The sequence below is a fragment of the Oncorhynchus mykiss genome, chromosome 10, assembly GCF_057628025.1.
Source record: "Oncorhynchus mykiss isolate SJ-2025 chromosome 10, ASM5762802v1, whole genome shotgun sequence".
Taxonomy (NCBI): Eukaryota; Metazoa; Chordata; class Actinopteri; order Salmoniformes; family Salmonidae; genus Oncorhynchus; species Oncorhynchus mykiss.
In genome coordinates, this window is record NC_143031.1 from 14,236,091 (window position 1) to 14,256,541 (window position 20,451).

At 41.2% G+C, this 20,451-nt stretch overlaps 1 protein-coding gene across 1 annotated transcript; it reads left to right on the plus strand.

Annotated features, from left to right (window-relative positions):
• Positions 1–12,890: 12,890 nt before the first annotated feature.
• On the plus strand, positions 12,891–19,111 carry LOC110533374 (solute carrier family 22 member 4). Its single transcript, XM_021617507.3, has 10 exons — positions 12,891–13,477; positions 13,902–14,005; positions 14,088–14,242; positions 14,328–14,499; positions 14,690–14,816; positions 15,359–15,459; positions 17,773–17,987; positions 18,081–18,263; positions 18,491–18,626; positions 18,719–19,111. Exons 1-10 carry the CDS (start codon positions 13,085–13,087, stop codon positions 18,792–18,794), a joined length of 1,662 nt encoding a protein of 553 aa, XP_021473182.1. The 5' UTR covers positions 12,891–13,084; the 3' UTR covers positions 18,795–19,111.
• The last annotated feature ends 1,340 nt before the right edge of the window (positions 19,112–20,451 follow it).

A 20,451-nucleotide genomic window follows, 5' to 3' on the forward strand; every position in this document is an offset into this window, starting at 1 on the left:
GGCTATTTTAATCCAACTGTATCAGGACTCTAGAGTAACTCCCTGGCTATTTTAATCCAACTGTATCAGGAATCTAGAGTAACTCCCTGGCTATTTTAATCCAACTGTATCAGGAATCTAGAGTAACTCCCTGGCTATTTTAATCCAACTGTATCAGGAATCTAGAGTAACTCCCTGGCTATTTTAATCCAACTGTATCAGGAATCTAGAGTAACTCCCTGGCTATTTTAATCCAACTGTATCAGGACTCTAGAGTAACTCCCTGGCTATTTTAATCCAACTGTATCAGGACTCTAGAGTAACTCCCTGGCTATTTTAATCCAACTGTATCAGGACTCTAGAGTAACTCCCTGGCTATTTTAATCCAACTGTATCAGGACTCTAGAGTAACTCCCTGGCTATTTTAATCCAACTGTATCAGGAATCTATAGTAACTCCCTGGCTATGTTAATCCAACTATATCAGAAGAAAGTGCTTCAGAAGAAAGTGCTTGGTTTCTGGCCATTTTGAGCCTGTAATCGAACCCACAAATGCTGATGCTCCAGATACTCAACTAGTCTAAAGAAGGCCAGTTTTATTGCTTCTTTAATCAGAACAACAGTTTTCAGCTGTGCTAACATAATTGCAAAAGGGTTTTCTAATGATCAATTAGCCTTTTAAAATTATAAACTTGGATTAGCTAACACAACGTGCCATTGGAATACAGGAGTGATGATTGCTGATAATGGGCCTCTGTACGCCTACAGTATGTAGATATTCCATTAAAAATCAGCCATTTCTAGCTACAAAGGTCATTTACAACATTAACAATGTCTACACTGTATTTCTGATCAATTTGATGTTATTTTAATGGACAAAAGATTTGCTTTTCTTTCAAAAACAAGGACATTTCTTAGTGACCCAAAACTTTTGAATGGCAGTGTACATCTGCCTCACCAGGCACCCATATTGGTTGGATGTGTGTAGAGATCTACTAGGTGTAAGGTGTCTTATCTGGATAACTTATGCACTGGGTTTGAAAAGGCCACAAATAGTAACAGAGATGTATTTATCTTGGGTGACTTTAATATAAATTGGAAGGATCAGAAAAATTCAAACATAACAAAATTATTGAGATATGGCGAGAGCTGTGGTTTGAAACAAATGGTTAATGACACTACAAGATCATAAACTAAATTGGCTCACCGTTCAGACACGTGCATTGATCTGATCTTCTGTAATATACCATTGCAATGCTTAAAGGCCAGATCAACGCCAGTGGGCTGGACAGAACATAATATTGTGACCATAACCATGAACACCAAGGTTCCAAAGAAACCCCCAAGGATTGTGGTCAAGAGAAATTTTACTGAATTTGACCATGAGCAATTTCAAAATGATTTGGCTGCTGTACCCTGTGAGCTGATTTATCTAGAGGAGGATTTAAATCACGCTACAGAATGTTTTATTGATTTGCTCATGGAGGTAATGGACCATCATGCCCCAGTAAGAAAGAGTACAGTTGGGGCTCGTCCATCTCCATGGATTGATGATGAACTGGGTGAGGCATTTTCTCAAAGACATATGGCAAAATCTAAACTAGAAAATGATGAACAGAATTATAGATCACTACGTAATTATGTAGTTAAAATAAATCATAAGAAGAAAAAAAAACATTTGACAAAAATTTGTTTATTGATTGTAAAAATGATTACTTGGTACTTGGCACATCTATCTCATTATGCCCCTCTAGTGTGGAGGTTGACAGGAGAACAATAACAAAACCAGCTGATATTGCCAATCATTTTCCATATTCTTTTAGAAAACGAATTTACTGAGAGATCATGTAAACTCCCATTCTTCCAAACACGCTATTGTCCATTGGATTGATTGTCATATTATGAGCAAAAAAACGGCTATTTTAGTCTACCATTGGTGTTAGCAGAGGGGGTGTTAAATCTATTGAAGGCATTACCCAATGGTAACTCCACATATTATGATCTTATGGACAATGTTTTACTTCACTATGCTGCTCCCCAGATTGCATCTCCACTGAAATACATATTTAATTGGTCACTAGAAAAGGGGACATTTCCAAATGTATGGAAGCATGCTAAACTGTGTCCAATCCCGAAAGACAGCAAAGAACCCATTACTCCTGCCAAAAGTCGACCAATCAGTCTTCTCCCTTCACCCAGTAAGATGTTGGAGGGTATTGTGAGTAGACAAATATGGGAGTGTATGGAAAATAATGATCTGATCACAGCCTATCAGCATGCTCATCGCAAAAAAAGATTCCACTACCACTGCATTGGTTGACATGACTGACCAGTAGTCCCTTTATTTCACAATGTGCACCATTTAAAACGGCCAAACTCCATTCACAACAGTATTCAGTTGGTAAGAGACAGATGTTCAGTCAATACTATATATATATATATTGTCCACCATCTATGTGTTATCCAGACAGAAAAGAGAAATAGGCAAAATAACATGTTAGATTCAGAGCAATAAAGAAATGGAATAGTTTATCTGAGCAAACTAGAAACTTTTCAATATAAATATTAAAACAATACTTTAGAACCATTTAAATATAATACATTTGAAGGTTGTGCAGGACTCTGGTAGATGAAGGAACCAATCTATCTTTTCAGACTGTCAGAGTATTTATCTGGTCAATATGTCAGTGTTTTATGTCTGTTGTTTGTAACAGTGTGTTATATGTGAAAATATGATTATATCATAAATTGTATTTTAATATTTAAGTACTTGGAAAATTAGTAAAAATGAGGCCTAAAAAGAGATCATAATCAAATAAAATACCTTACAGGGGCTATGTCTGTGTGTGTGTGTGTGTGTGTCTGTGTGTGTGTGTGTGTGTGTGTGTGTGTGTGTGTGTGTGTGTGTGTGTGTGTGTGTGTGTGTGTGTGTGTGTGTGTGCAAGTAGAAAAACTTGTAGAGAAATGACAATACCATCCCCTCTCTTTCATGTTGATGAAAAAGGTCTATGTCATATTGTACACACTTTTAGTTTCTGTTGTCCTAGGATATCTGGCTAAAATGCTTGCTCGCTAGCCTAACTTCCTTTCATTTATGGTTAGATCAGAATCGCCGTTATAATCATTGGCCAGTACGTAGAATGAAGTAAAACCACAAGTCCAAATCCCTATCTCCATTTATGGCTAATTTAGGAAAGGGATCATTTTAGCTAGCTAGCCAGCCACCAGAGGACAATGACACAATGAGATGCAACAATTAAAACATTTTCTGTCAATGATTCTTTTGATGTGATTGGTGTGAAGCCCGATACAAACTGGCCTCCCTTGACACTTTTTTTTGTGCACCAGGATCATTCACTGTTGAGCTCACTCAGTTTAGATCAATGCTGATTGGTTATTGTTTTATACTTTTTTTTATCAAGGAAGGTCAAATGCTCGCTGGCTTCCCTTGCATTCAATGCCACAATGTCATACTCTTTTTGACAGGATCAGATAGATTTGCTACACATACAGAGACAGAGGGGCGCTGTTTCACTTGCTCGGATACTTTCTCCAGCGAGAGAAAGTGTCTACATCCCTCCACAAGCCAGCACCACTCTGGCACTCAACAAACTGTATGGAGACATAATCAAAGAAACCGGTCACTCTGGTGGGTGGAAACTTTAACACAGGGAGACTTAAAACCCTCCTACCTAATTTATACCAACACATCTCCTGTGCCACTAGGGGGGCGCTAAAACTCTAGACCACTTTTGTTCTACCCACAGAAATGCATACAAGGCCCTCCCTTTTCCTCCCTTCGGCAAATCTAACCATGAATCCATTCACCTGCTTCCTGTTTACAAGCAAAAGCTCAAACAGGGAGTACCAGCGATGTGCTCAATACAGAAGTGGTCAGATGAAGCACACGTGAGGCTATAAAACTACAAAACTGCTAGTATAGACTGGGACATGTTCTGGGATTCCTCTGATAGCATTGAGAAGTTTATCACAACAGTCACAGGCTTTATCAATAAGTGCATAGACAATTTCGTCCCCACAGTGACTATAGGAACATATCCAAACCAAAAACCAAGGAACGGGACATGGACACATATAAGAAAACATGCTACGACCTCCGACGAGACATCGAACATGCAAAAGGACAATATAGGAGGAAGGTGGAATTCTATTACACTGGCTCCAATGCTCATCGTATGTGGCAGGTCTTGCAGACGATAACGGATTACAAAGGGAAACCCAGCCATGAGTTGCCCAGCGATGCAGAACTCCCAAACGAGCGAAATGCCTTTCATGCTCATTTCAAGGAATATAACACTGTACCTTGCGTGAAATCCTCTGTTTTTCCAGATGACTGTGGCCGATGTGAGCAAAAAACGTTTAAACAGGTTAACAATCACAACGTTGTTTTAGATAATTTGGCAGTACGTCCAATCGGTCTCACAACCGCAGACCTCGTGTAACCACGCCAGCCTATGACCTCGAGATCTGGCTTCTGCACCTGCGGGATCATCTGAGACCAGTCACCCGGACAGCTGATGAAAATGTGGGTTTGCACAATCAAAGAATTTCTGCACAAACTGTCAGAAACAGTCTCAGGGAAGCTCATTTGCATGCTCGTCATCCTCGCCAGGGTCTTGACCTGACTGCACTTCGGCATTGTGACCAATTTCAAAGGGTAAATGCTCACCTTCGATGGCAACTGGCACACTGGAGAAGTGTGCTCTTCACAGATGATTCCCGGTTTCAACTGTACCGGGCAGATGGCAGACAACTTGTATGGCGTTGTGTGGGCGAGCGGTTTGCTTATGCCATTGTTGTGAACAGATTGCCTCACTGCGGTGGTGGGATTATAGTATGGCAGGCATAAGCTACCGACCATGAACACAATTGCATGTTATCGATGGGATTTGAATGCACAGAGATACCGTGACAAGATACTGAGGCCCATTGTCATGCCATTCATCTGCCGCCATCATCTCATGTTTCAGCATGATAATGCTAGGCCCCACGTCACAAGGATCCTAAAAGATTAAAATTTCCCAGTTCTTCCATGGCCTGCATACTCATCAGACATTTCACTTTGTGAGTGATTTCTCTGTTGTAGTCAGTTGCTATTTTAGGGACAAACTCAAAAATAATTTCAAACAATACATTAATTGGACTATAACGGTGACAAGCGTTGCCCACAAACTGTTAGGGCCTACATAAAGCTGTCCAAATAGCAGTCCCAACATCTAACAACCAATACACATGGCTATTAGTGGAGCCTTGTCTGGCAGTGAAACAGTTCCTTCAACCTCATTTACTGCCTTTTAAAAAAACATAGCTGATATGGCTGACCTGCTTAAACAAATGTAGTTTCTACTGATAATTGAGATGTACAAACTATGGCATAAGGGGACGACGAGCAGATAACAGGCAATCTGTAATTTCGATAAAGACATTAGCGAGCAAGCTAGGACGGACGTAGTCAATATAACTATTTGTTCAACACTTTTGAAATATACAGTGACAGAATTCAGAACATCAAATCAAATCAAATTTATTTATATAGCCCTTCGTATATCAGCTGATATCTCAAAGTGCTGTACAGAAACCCAGCCTAAAACCCCAAACAGCAAGCAATGCAGGTGTAGAAGCACTGTGGCTAGGAAAAACTACCTAGAAAGGCCAAAACCTAGGAAGAAACCTAGAGAGGAACCAGGCTATGTGGGGTGGCCAGTCCTCTTCTGGCTGTGCCGGGTGGAGATTATAACAGAACATGGCCAAGATGTTCAGATGTTCATAAATGACCAGCATGGTCAAATAATAATAATCACAGGCAGAACAGTTGAAAATGGAGCAGCAGCACAGCCAGGTGGACTGGGGACAGCAAGGAGTCATCATGTCAGGTAGTCCTGAGGCATGGTCCTAGGGCTCAGGTCCTCCGAGAGAGAGAAAGAAAGAAAGAGAGAGAGAATTAGAGAGCATACTTAAATTCACACAGGACACCAGATAGGACAGGAGAAGTACTCCAGATATAACAAACTGACCCTAGCCCCCCGACACATAAACTACTGCAGCATAAATACTGGAGGCTGAGAACATGGGCCGTTCTTACAGTATTCTCCCTGTACACCAAGTCAGAACCATAGGATAAATATACGCAGACAATGAAAGCTCTTATAATATTCAATGATTACATTTCTCTAAAACAGGCTATAGGCTACATGTGCACCACCAAGTCAGAACAGTAGGCAAAATTATGAGGGGAAAAGGGACCAAATTATTAGGGTGAGGCTTTATTACATTAGCATTACGTTCTTAGCTACAGTATACATATCTCCCTGGCATATTATGTCATTTATGCAGCAGCATAGAATACATTTTTGGACTCACCTTGTTGTGCTGTGCTCACTTGAACTGGAAGGTGGTACGGCGGTCCTTTGTGGGCAAATTTGGACATTCTCTGGATTTATGGTGCTTTCAAGACAGCTGGGAACTCGGAAAAAGGTGGAATCATGACGTTAGTGTTCTTCAGGTTGAAGCTCTAAAAAGAAGACTGAGTTCCCGACTTGGAACTCCGAGTTGGATGACAGTTTAAAATGTATTTTCCCAGTCGGATTTAGATTTTTCAGAGTTCCTAGTTCACTTTATCAAACTTTATATGTCACATACACATGGTTAACAGATGTTAATGTGAGTGTAGCGAAACGATTGTGCTTCTAGTTCCGACAGTGCGGTAATGTCTAACAAGTAACCTAACAATTCCCCAACAACTACCTAATACACACAAATCGAAAGGGGTGAATGAGAATATGTACATGTAAGTATATGGATGAGTGATGGCCGAGCGGCATAGGCCAGGTGCAATAGATAGTATAAAATATGGTGTATAGATGTGATATGAGTACGGTAAGATATGTAAACATTATTAAAGTGGCATTATTTAGAGTGGCATTGTATAAAGTGACTAGTGATCCATTTATTAAAGTGGCCAGTGATTGGGTCTCAATGTAGGCAGCAGCCTCTCTGAGTTAGTGATTGCTGTTTAGCAGTCAGATAGAAACTGTTTTCTGTTTTCTACTTTCAGATAGAAACTGTTTTTCAGTCTCTCTGTCCCAGCTTTGATGCACCTGTACTGACTTCGCCTTCTGGATGGTAGCGGGGTGAACAGGCAGTGGCTCGGGTGGTTGATGTCCTTGATGATCTTTTTGGCCTTCCTGTGACATCGACTGCTGTAGGTGTCATGGAGGGCAGAAAATTTGCTCCCGGTAATGCTTTGTGCAGACTGCACCACCCTCTGGAGAGCCTTGTGGTTGAGGGCGGTGCAGTTTCCGTACCAGGCTGTGATACAGCCCGACAGGATGCTCTCAATTCTGCATCTGTAAAAGTTTGTCAGGGTTTTGGGTGACAAGCCAAATTTCTTTAGCCTCCTGAGGTTGAAGAGGAGCTGATGCGCCTTCTTCACCACACTGTTTGTATGGGTGGACCAATTCAGTTTGTCTGTGATGTGTATGCCGAGGAACTTTAAACTTTCCACCTTCTCCACTACTGTCCCTTTGATGTGGATAGGGGGGAGCTTTTCCCTGAAGTCCATGACCATCTCCTTTGTTTTGTTGACGTTGAGTGAGAGGTTGTTTTCCTGGCACCACACACCACACTCCAAGTGCCCTCACCTGATGGTGATTGCGTCATCTGTGGACCTGTTGGGGTGGTATGCAAACTGAAGTGGGTCTAGGGTGGCCGGTAAGGTAGAGGTGATATGATCCTTGACTAGTCTCTCAAAGCACTTCATGATGACAGAAGTGAGCGCTACAGGGCGGTAGTCATTTAGTTCTGTTATCTTTGCCTTCTTGGGTACAGGGACAATGGTAGCCATCTTGAAGCATGTGGGGACAACAGACTGGGATAAGGATCAATTGAATATGTCCGTAAATACACCGACCAGCTGGTCTGCGCATGCTCTGAGGACGCGTCTAGAGATGCCGCCTGGGCAAGTAGCCTTGCGAGGGTTAACACGTTTAAATGTTTTACTCACGTCAGCCACAGAGAAGGGGGGGGCAGTCCTTGTTAGCGGGCTGCGACGGTGGCACTGTGTTATCCTCAAAGCGGGCAAAGAAGGTGTTTAGTTTGTCAGGAAGTGTGACGTCGGTGTTTGTGACATGGCTGTTTTTTTTTGGAGTCCCTACCACATACGTCTCGTGTCTGAGCCGTTGAATTGCGACTCCACCCTGTACCGGCATTTAGCTTGTTTGATTGCCTTGCGGAGGGAATAACTACAATGTTTATATTCAGTCATATTCCTGGACCTCTTTCCATGGTTAAATGCGGTGGATCGCACTTTCAGTTTTGCGCATATGCCGCCATCCATCCATGGTTTCTGGTTAGGGTAGGTTTTTATAGTCACAGTGGGTACAACATCTCTAATGCACTTCTTTATAAACGCACTTACCAAGTCAGCATATAGGTCGATGTTGTTCTCTAAGGCTGACAGTCCGTGTGATCAAAACAATCTTGAAGTGTGGCTTCCGATTGGTCGGACCAGCGTTAAATGGTTCTCGTCACTGGTACATCCTGTTTGAGTTTCTGCCTACAAGACGGTAGGAGCAAGATGGCGTCGTGGGAGGGTGGGGGACGGCTTTGTATGCATTGCAGAAGTTAGAGTAGCAGTGGTCGAGGGCATTGCCCTTGCGCGTAGCGCAATCAATATGCTGGTATAATTTCGGGAGCAATGTTCTCAAATTTGCTTTGTTAAAATCCCCAGCTACAAAAAACGCAGCCTCAGGATATATGGTTTCCAGTTTGCATTTAGTCCAGTGAAGTTCTTGATGGCCGTCTTGGTGTCTGCTTGAGGGGAAATGTACACAGCTGTGACTATAACTGATGAGAATTCTCTAGGTAGGTAAAATGGCCGGCATTTAATTGTAATAATTTCTAGGTCGGGTGAGCAGAAGGACTTGAGTTCCTGTATGTTGTTATGATTACACCATGAGTTGTTAATCATGATGTCACGTTCTGACCTTAGTTCCTTTGTTTTGTCTTTTGTTTTAGTATGGTCAGGGCGTGAGTTGGGTGGGTTGTCTATGTTAGTTTGTCTATGATTTTCTATTTCTGTGTTTTGCCTGGTATGGTTCTCAATCAGAGGTAGCTGTCAATCGTTGTCCCTCATCGCACGGTCCAATGAGTCACTCAAAATGGTCTTGAGTGGCATCAAATCTGCCCAATTAGCTGATTCGCTTTCCAAACACCCACTTCTTTCGACACACCCACTCACCCATACTCGGTCGCCATATTGAGCTGGAGCTACCCATACTTGAAAAAATCTGGCGCTGTCAGACTTATTTTTCTTTTAATGGGTAAAAACTTAAATAAAAACATGAAATGATGCCATTCAGTGTCAGTGGGACGGTAGCGTCCCACCTGGCCAACATCCGCAGAATGGCCAAACGGCAGAGTGCCAAATTCAAATTAAATCACTATAAATATAAAACATTTATGAAATCACAAGTGCAATACATCAAAATAAAGATGAACTTGTTGTTAACCAGTTGAAGCTAGGGGGGGGGGCGCTATTTCATTATTGGATAAAAAAACGTGCCCGTTTTAAGCGCAATAGTTTGTCACAAAAAGATGCTCGACTATGCATGGAATTGCCAGCTTTGGAAAGAAAACACTCTGACGTTTTCAAAGCTGCAAAGATATTATCTTTGAGTGCCCCAGAACTGATCTTACAGGCGAAACCAAGATGCAACTTCAACCAGGAAATGAGCAGGATTTTTGAGGCTCTGTTTCCCGTTGTCTCCTTATATGGCTGTGAATATGCTGTGAACGAGCTTATGCGCTCTGCCGTTCCTCCAAGATGTCTGCAGCATTGTGATGTATTTGTAGGCATATCATTGGAAGATTGGCCATAAGAGACTACATTTGCCAGGGGCCCGTCCGGTGTCCTTTGTCTACGTTGGTGCGTAACTCTCAGCGGCAAAAATTTTACCATGCGATACAGACAGCGAAGTATCGATCCTGGAAGTGTGTGGTTCTAAACAACGTTTGCCATGTTTCAGTCGATATTATGGAGTTAATTTGGAAAAAAGTTTGGCGTTTGGATAACTGAATTTTCGTTTTTTTTTGGTAGCCAAACATGACGCCCCAAACGGACCGATTTCTCCTGCACAAAAAATCTTTCAGGAAAAACTGAACATTGCTATCTAACTGAGAGTCTCCTCATTGAAAACATCCGAAGTTCTTCAAAGGTAAAATATTTATTTGAATGTTTTTGCTGTTTTTTGTGAAAATGTTTCCTGCTGATGCTAATGCTAAATGCTACGCTAATTATCAGTACTGTTACACAAATGCTAGTTTGCTATGCTTGAGAAGCATATTTTTGAAAATCTGAGATGACAGTGTTGTTAACAAAAGGCTAAGCTTGAGAGTTAGTATATTAATTTCATTTCATTTGCGATTGTCATGAATAGTTAACGTTGCGTTATGGTATTGAGCTTGAGGCTATCATTACGCTACCGGATCCGGCATGGCTCAGCGCAAGAGGTTAATCCAGCCAAGGTGTCAGATTTCAAAAAGGCTTTACGGCGAAAGCAAACCATGCGATTACCTGAGGACAGTGTCCAGCACACAAATGCATAACAAATAATTTTCAACAACGGCATTGCGACACGAAAGTTAGAAATAGCGATATAATATATGCCTTACCTTTGAAGATCTTATTCTGTTGGCACTCCAAAAGGTCTCAGTTACATTACAAATGGTCCTTTTGTTAGATAAATTGTTACTCTAATTTAATTATGCCAATGTGCTTTCATCAATTGAAAGCCCTTAATCTATTTTATGAGAATTTCTAAGATTTCTTGTTTGCATAAAATAGACTCAGACCAGTCTTTCAATAATAGGTAATATAATTTATTCTCGGAGCGCGCTCCCACTTAATCACGTGCAGCAGTTTATATACATATCATGACGTCATTTCATTGCTTTAACAGAATCCCCTCCTCTCGACCGGGACAAAGTAAGGCGAAAAGTTCATTCTAACTTACTAACACTCTCCCAGATGACTTTTGACCCCTCAACATTATCGATCACCACTGAACTGACAGTTTTAATTAACAGAAAACCTAGGAATGCACTCACTGCCTTATCTAAAAACCCCAGAGCTAAGTTTCTGTAGGGTCAACCATAGGCTAACGACCTTATCTGTTTTCACAGTCCACAACCCATTCGTTTTATTCCTAGTTGGAATGGTGTTCATTAACTTTTATTACTCCTTGTCCGTGTCACACAATCCCTTCTTATGAACTCATATTGTTAATCAGATATAATAAAACAGAGTATAAGTTTACTTAGTTACAGTTCCATTTAAAATGATTTGTTCAGTCATTTTAAATCATAATTTCCCAACATAAATGTCTTCCTTATATCCATAAAAACTCAGTTTAGCTGCCGCGCTTCAGTCAATAATCCACTCGGTTTCCCTCCGTCAAAATGCATACAAAATTAATCCCAAACGTTACCAATACATTTATCCAAACAAGTCAATCAACGTTTATAATCAATCCTTGGGTACCCTAATACGCAAATAAACAATAACATTTAAGACGGAGAGTTGTTATTGTATTGAGATAAACAAAAAGAATGCGCTCTCTCGGCCATGCGCTTACAGCCAAAACGGGAAACACTTAGAAAAACTACAACTTCTCCCTCATTTTTTCCCCAAAAACCAGCCTGGAACTCTTTCTAAAGACTGTTGACATCTAGTGGAAGCCCTAGGAACTGCAATCGGGGACGATTTCGCCCTATTATAAAAGCGCCAGGCATTGAAATTAGTGGTATGCTGAATTTTTTTTATTTTTATGGTTTGTCCTCAGGGTTTCGCCTGCCATTTCAGTTCTGTTATACTCACAGATATTATTTTAACAGTTTTAGAAATTAAAATGTGTTCTATCCAAATCTACCAATTATATGCATATTTTAGCTTCTGGGCCTGAGTAGCAGGCAGTTTACTTTCGGCACACTTCTTTTTTTTCCTTTTTTTTCCTTCTTTTTTCTTCTTTTTTTTGTTTGAATTTTACTAGCTACTATTTACTAGCTACTACTATTTTGTAGCTACTATCTTGTCTCATCGCTACAACTCCCGTACGGGCTCGGGAGAGACGAAGGTTGAAAGTCATGCGTCCTCCGATACACAACCAACCAAGCCGCTGCTTCTTTAACACAGCACGCATCCAACCCGGAAGCCAGCCGCACCAATGCGCCGGAGGAAACACCGTGCACCTGGCCACCTTGGTTAGCGCACACTGCGCCCAGCCCGCCACAGGAGTCGCTGGTGCGCGATGAGACAAGGACACCCCTACCGACCAAGCCCTCCCTAACCCGGGCGACGCTAGGCCAATTGTGCGTCGCCCCAAGGACCTCCCGGTCGCGGCCGGTTACGACAGAGCCTGGGCGCGAACCCAGGGACTCTGATGGCACAGCTGGCGCTGCAGTCTTTCGGCACACTTTTCATTCGGACGTCAAAATACCGCCCCCTATCCCAAAGAAGTTAAGAGGTTACTGTCAAACAGGCTGCTTATAATGCATAAGTGACTCTTCGGCTCAATCTGATCCTAATGCACACTCACTTGTCTGTTGCTTCTACAGAGCAAACTCTGACATGTATCTCAGCCAATCATTAACTAGGTCTGGGAAGGTGTGTGAGATAAGGCTGCAGTTAGAGTGTCGTTGAGGTGGGCCCCTCTGGCCCCCTTCCCAGACGTTTCATCCCTCTTCAACTGTTGTCCTTAAATCAAGGTTGAATTCCACCACCAGTGGACAGCGACATCCTATAATAAATTAACCCTCACTTTTAATGACCTTCCAATACATTACCAATACCAATACATTACCAATACCGAGTGGGGCAATTCAAGGTGCAATGATATGTTATCTACCTGCTTTCAAGAGGGGTTGGTGCATGACAGGAGAGAGCTCTGCTGTTTGTTGACGGTGTCAGATGGTGATGGATGATATCTGACAACACTACAACAACGTCTGGAGCAGCTATAAAAATGCAGCCAGTTTTCTGCACGTGAATAAGTGACTGGACTCAAAGGTCAACTGAACACAGCAGCAACATGAGAGATTACGATGGAATCACAGCTTTCTTGGGAACATGGGGACCCTTTCAGCGGACAATCTTCTTGGCATTGGCCATCAGTATCCTGCCCAATGGGTTTACTGGTATTTATATAGTGTTTGTAGGTGATACACCGCCACATGAATGCTATGTTCCCGAGGAGTATAATATCAGTGAGATGTGGAGAAATGTGACCATCCCAATGGAGACAATAAATGGTGCATCGAAGCATAGCTCTTGCTCAAGGCTCAAAGTGGAGACAGTTAGAAACTACTCTATCCTAAATATCATTCCAAATGTGGATGTCAACGTGAGTGAAATTGAGCTGGAAAGTTGCTTGGACGGTTGGAAATACAGCAAAGACATTTACCAGTCAACATTCGTCACCGAGGTGAGAAATGTATTGCAAATCAATGCAAACATTATTAGCCATTCCCAAAGACCAAAACCATTCTACGTGACAAAAAGAGTATGACAACCAAATACGTGAATGATGAACTTTAAATGCTTACACAAACACTTTGGATTGCACTGTTGGGTTACCCAAACCCTTACAACAACAAATTGCAGTTACAGTACAGTACATTGTAGTTATGTTGTAGTTGTACTGCAATTACTGCATCCAGAAACAAACCTCTGTTTTACTTTGCTGTCTAGTGTCATAATTTAGCAATTCACCGGTGTTTATTTTGCAGTTATAGTGCAATTACTGGCGTTTAAAATAGCACAGTAACTGCACTGTAACTGCAGTTTCACTTTTTGTAAAAGGAGAGAAAGGGCATTTCTGTAATTTAGGAAATATGTGTATTTTGCAGTGGGATGTGGTGTGTGATAATGCATACAAAGTTCCCTTGACCACTTCAATTCACTACTTTGGTGCGCTGGTGGGAACGTTCATCTCTGGCCAGCTGTCTGACAGGTCTGTAATGTATACTGTGTACGTCAGTCCTGATAGAGAATCATCTCAGACAATGTGACCTTACATAATTTTTCATCAACAGGTTTGGAAGAAAGCCAGCACTCTTTACTATGATGATAATCCAGATTGTGGCCAATTTCGCACAAATATTCTCCCCAAACTGGGAGGCATTCACTATTTTTTTCTTCTTTGTTGGTGCTGGATCAGTCTCAAACTACGTCATAGCGTATGTTCTTGGTAGGTTCAAAATAAGCATAACTTGTATCTACAGTATTTCTCGCACATTTGGTAAATTTACTGAACTTGCATATCTGGTCTTCAGGGACAGAAATACTGAGCCCTGGAGCTCGTGTGGTATTCTCCGCTCTTGGAGTGTTCCTGAGCTCTGCCATTGGCTACATGTTCATGCCGGCTGTGGCATACTTCATCCGTGATTGGAGGTGGTTGCTGGTTCCCATGACAGGCTCTGGAATAATATATCTCCCGCTATGGTGGTAAGCATAATGAATCCCCACAGGAATGTGTTTGCCGCAAAACCTTCTACTATGTTAATGCTCTGTGTACTCCTCTGTGTACTCTTCTTTTAGCGATGGTACTTCTTATCTCTGTCAAATACAAACATTAGCACGATTTAACATAGGGCCTCAGTAACGTTTATATAACTGTGCATATGCATTGGTATAGGTTCATCCCAGAGTCTCCCAGATGGCTGCTCTCTCAGGGAAGAGTGGAGGAGGCTGAGGCCATACTGAGAGATGCTGCCAGGAGGAACAGAGTCACAGCACCAGAGGTCATCTTCACTCCCGCAGAGGTGAGCAACCTTACTTAGCTACAGTTAGCTTGCATCATTTAATAAAATAAACCTTCCCAGGGATATGCAGTAACAAAAAACATATATAGAGGAATTTCAAAAAAGTGCCTATGTCTTTGATTCCGATGTAAAAATGTTAATATCTTTTTAGGCACCTATCCAGTTGAAGTCAAACTCCTTTTTGCTGGTGCTGCAATACATAAACTGAATGAAGTTGATTAATAACCATTGTTAAATCATTTGAGAGACTAATGCATCCCTTCCTGTTTTATGGTGTAATCCAGGTTATTCATCAGACAACTTGACCACTCACTCTGGCCTGACTCTAGTTTAGGTTTCTGAAGTGTTATTGTTTAACCAATGCAGTGTAGAACTGCAGAATAATGAAAGTGAGACGGTGGACTCTGTGCTTACGGCGATAAAGGAGAGACACGGGGAATAAAATACAGGGGCAATCTACTCTTAGCAATTTCATCCATTGTGCATTTTGCTCTTCTGAATGGTGTATCCTAATGATGATCCTAATGATGACTTATCTCCAGGTAGAAGATGCTCTGGCCATGAAGGACAAGAAACACAACATTCTGGATGTCATGAGGAGCAGAAATATGCTTTCAATTATAATTCTGTGTTCCCTTCTGTGGTAAATCTTAGCATCTGTTAACACAAATCCCACACAATCTTAAAGGAAAACTCCCCCACCCAAAAACGTTTTTTTGGTATTTCTTTCATTAGTCCATTGTTGACAAAGTCCCGAAATGTTTTGCTTGTCAGCAATCATTTTTTCATGATATGTAACTTTCAAAATACAGAAATCCTCGCATGATGCAATTTGCATCATATGATACAAAACACAGCATCATATTATGCAAAGTACGGGATGACTTCTTTATTTTGAAAGTTACATATCTTGAAAACTTGATTGCTGACAAGCAAAACATTTTGGGACTTTGTCAACAATGAACTAATGAAACAAATACCATAAATGTTTTGAGTGGAATTGTCATTTAATGACTGAATATTACTTTGAATATTACTTTGTTTGTGGCTGTTCATCTACAGTTGAAGTTGGAAGTTTACATACATCTTAGCCAAATACATTTAAACTCAGTTTTTCACAATTCCTGACATTTAATCCTAGTAAAAATTCCCTGTTTTAGGTCAGCACTTTACATTAAGAATGTGAAATTTCAGAATAATAGTAGAGAATGATTTATTTCAGCTTTTATTTCTTTCATCACATTCCCAGTGGGCTAGAAGATAACATACACTCAATTAGTATTTGGTAGCATTGCCTTTTAAATTGTTTAACTTGGGTCAAACGTTTCGAGTAGCCTTCCACAAGCTTCCCACAATGAATTGGGTGAATTTTGGCCCATTCCTCCTGAAAGAGCTGATGTAACTGAGTCAGGTTTGTAGGCCTCCTTGCTCGCACACGAATTTTCAGTTATGCACACACATTTTCTGTGGGATTGAAGTCAGGGCGTTGTGATGGCCACTCCAATACCTTGACTTTGTTGTCCTTAAGCCATTTTGACACAACTTTGGAAGTATGCTTGGGGTCATTGTTCATTTGGAAGACCCATTTGCGACCAAGCTTTAACTTCCTGACTGATGTCTTGAGATGTTGCTTCAATATATCCACATAATTTTCCATCCTCATGATGCCATCTATTTTATGAAGTGCACCAGTCCCTCCTGCAGCAAAGCACCCCCACAACATGAAGCTGCCACCCCCGTGCTTCATGGTTGGGATGGTGTTTTTCGGCTTGCAAGCATCCCCCTTTTTCTTTCAAACATAATGATGGTCATTATGGCCAAACAGTTTTATTTTTGTTTCATTAGACCAGAGGACATTTCTCCAAAAAGTATGATCTTTGTCCCCATGTGCAGTGGCAAACCATAGTCTGGCTTTTTTATGGCGGTTTTGGAGCAATGACTTCTTCCTTGCTGGGTGGCCTTTCAGGTTACGTCGATATAGGACTCGTTTTACTGTGGATATAGATACTTTTGTACCCGTTTCCCCCAGCATCTTCACAAGGTCCTTGTTCTGGGATTGATTTGCACATGGGGACAAAGATAATACATTTTGGAGAAATGTACTCTGGTCTGCACATGGGGACATCAGACCAGAGGACATTTCTCCAAAAAGTATGATCTTTGTCCCCATGTGCAGTTACAAACCATAGTCTGGCTTTTTTATGGCGGTTTTGGAGCAATAACTTCTTCCTTGCTGAGCGGCCTTTCAGGTTATGTCGATATAGGACTCATTTAACTGTGGATATAGATACCTTTGTACCTGTGTCCCCCAGCACCTTCACAAGGTCCTTGTTCTGGGATTGATTTGCACTTTTCACACCAAAGTATGTTCATCTCTAGGAGACGCATCTCCTTCCTGAGCGGTATGACGGCTGCGTGGTCCCATGGTGTTTATACTTGCGTACTATTGTTTGTACAGATGAACGCGTTTGGAAATTTCTCCCAAGGATGAACCAGACTTGTGGAGGTCTTTGCTGATTTATTTTGATTTTCCCATGTCAAGCAAAGAGGCACTGCGTTTGAAGGTAGGCCTTGAAATACATCCAAAGGTACACCTCCAATGGACTATGTCAATTAGCCTATCAGAAGCTTCAAAAGCCATGACATCATTTTCGTGAATTTTCCAAGCTGTTTAAAGGCACAGTCAACTTAACATATGTAAACTTCTGACCCACTGGAATTGTGATACAGTGAATTATAAGTGAAATAATCTGTCTGTAAATAATTGTTGTAAAAATGACTTGTGTCATGCACGGAGTAGATGTCCTAACCGACTTGACAAAACTATAGTTTGTTAATAAGTTTAGTTTGTGGAGTGGTTGAAAAACGAGTTTTAATGACTCCAACCTAAGTTTATGTAAACTTCTGACTTCAACTGTAATTCATTCGACTTTGTATATTTGATTTCCCTCTGCAGGATTATTATCGCATGTGGCTACTTCGCCCTGATTTTGAACACCTCCAACCTCAGTGGAGATCCCTATATCAACTGCTTCCTGTCTGGAGTTGCAGAAGTGCCAGCCTATTTCATTGCCCTGTTGCTGCTCAGATACTGTTCCAGACAGTTTTGCCAGTCCTCCACTCTCTTCCTAGGGGGAGCTGTTATTCTCTTCATTAACATGGTCCCAACAGGTAAAATTCATTGACCGTCTAAGAGGGAGACCTCATTTACAGATCTTTATAAACATCACCTAATTTACACCTGGTTGTCTCTCTATGTTTCAGATCTCCCAGGAGTGGCTATCTTCCTGGAGATGGTGGGGAAGTTTGGCATCACGGCAGCATTCTGTGTAGTGTACGCAGTCACGTCGGAGCTCTTCCCCACCGTGGTGAGAAACATGGCCATGGGGACGTGCGCCATGGCAGCACGCATCGGAACCATCATCTCACCCTTCATCATCTACCTCGGTAAGACCAATCAATCAGTTAATTAATCAATCATCAATGTCAATATTGGACTCTTAAAGTATACATATCCAATCTTGTAAGACCTGGATCACTACCCATTTCTTTGTTCAGTAGAGATTAACAAGATTGAGTGGATGTATTCGACAATGTCCCTCACTGTTAATTTGGTTTTCTGATGTTCAGACCTCTCCCTTGATATTGAAAATGTCTGTTTTATTTATTTGCAGGAAATTACTACAAGTACCTACCATACATATTGATTGGTAGCCTTGCAATACTTGGGGGTCTGTTCTGCTTCATTTTACCTGAGAGTTACGGCAAGGTTTTGCCAGAGACCATCTTACAGATGCAGCATATCAAAGGGTGAGTTTGACTGTCCGTCCGTCTCTACGTACATTCCTCCATCCATCTTGATGAAGAATTGTTTCAAACATGTGTTTTAATCTTTTCTACAGGTGTCGATGCAACACAGACCAAGACACAGAAAACGTAGATAGCAAATCAGAGTATAGGAAGGAATCTAAATTGTAAATCTTGTACTTTTTCTTCTAAGCTAACATATGGAATTGTTTGTACATGGTCATACCATGGATCGTTTAACTATTTGATTTAGAATTTTAGGACAAATTTAGGTATAAAAGAATATAGTGTATATAAAAAAAGTTAGTTGATAAAATATTGAAATTTGGCCTTAACTACTCTAACCCATAGAAACACATTGAATAACACATTCATAAATGGCAAAAAAGACAGTCAAAAAATAAAAAATAAGGAATAAGGTTTTGAAGTGTCTGTCCTATATCTAGGAGATATAAGAAAGTTCAGGAAATAAAAACATTTTGGACAAATATGGTTATGGACAAACATTTTGGACAAAGTTTACTAGTCCCGTGACACTAGTGGGTGTCGTAAAGCAAAACAGAGAACACCATCATGTTCATGAGATTCCCCTTACCACAGTCCTACAGTATAAGCTTGTAGCCCAAATGGATCGGACGCTACAGAAGTTGGAACATCAGCATTACCAAATTCAGATGAGTCATGTGGAGCTTGTGGTGGTCACAGAGAAAGATGGACGTTTTCGTGAGAAGACCGATTTTCAGGATGTATCAAGGTCTGACAAACACTGCTGTAGCTCGGCCACCTTCCTCTGCAGATGCGGAAGGACAACATAGCCTGATGTTGTGGATTGAGAAACAGCCCAATGCAAAATACATACAGTATCTCTAGCATAAACTGACAGATTTTGATGGGGATCATTATGTAACTTCGATTGATGCACAGGTGCGTCAAAAGACTGTTAAGGATTTTTATATGAATGTACTGTACACCTAAACATCATACAACCAGCAGGCAAAATGAATGGTTAAGTTACAAAACTTATCACAGCATTTGGACATTAATCGTGTAGAGGTTAAAAGATAAAGACAAGTTCCTCTTGAATTAATGTGGATGCCTGGCTGAGACAAGATAACTACATAACTCTTGAGTTATGCATGAAGAGTCCCATAACCTTGTAGCACTATTGTTAGAGAGGGGTAAAGATAAAGATTTTGTTCAGGCGCCAGGCAGGCATTAACCCTACCGAAAGGAAAAAAGTTGGATAGATAGAGTAGCACTACCACAGACACACACACCAGCAGAAGAGACTGCCTTGAGTGTAGCTTGTTTGCCAGATAGCCAGTGGAGAGAAAAGATAAGACACACCATATGAAACACACATCACAGCACAGGGGTAACCCAACCAATAATACCTCATACAATAATAATGGCTGAGAAATTTAACGGCAACTTCCTAGAAACAATTTACAAGAAAGAACTCAGTTATCAATATTAGAGGATTTGCAATAATCTGTAGTACCTCCCAGTGGAGGAGTGCAGAGGGTTTGAATGGGGGGAGAGGATGTGGGTGTTCATAGACAAAACCAAGGCTTTAATTAAAATGCCCAAAATCTTCTCAGCCACATGTCAATAGTACCACATCGCATCAATACAGTTCAAATAACAATACACAATAAACTCGCAGAGCAACCTCCCTTTAACTAAAATGTCAACCCAACTACGTCTGGCAGGGCAATAATAATCCAGCGACACTGAACATCAAAGGGAAGCGCATCGGGGAAAAAACTAAGTCTGCTGCAGCGAAAAGCCCAATAGAGGGAAGAGAGAGGCTTGCAATTGCACTGTC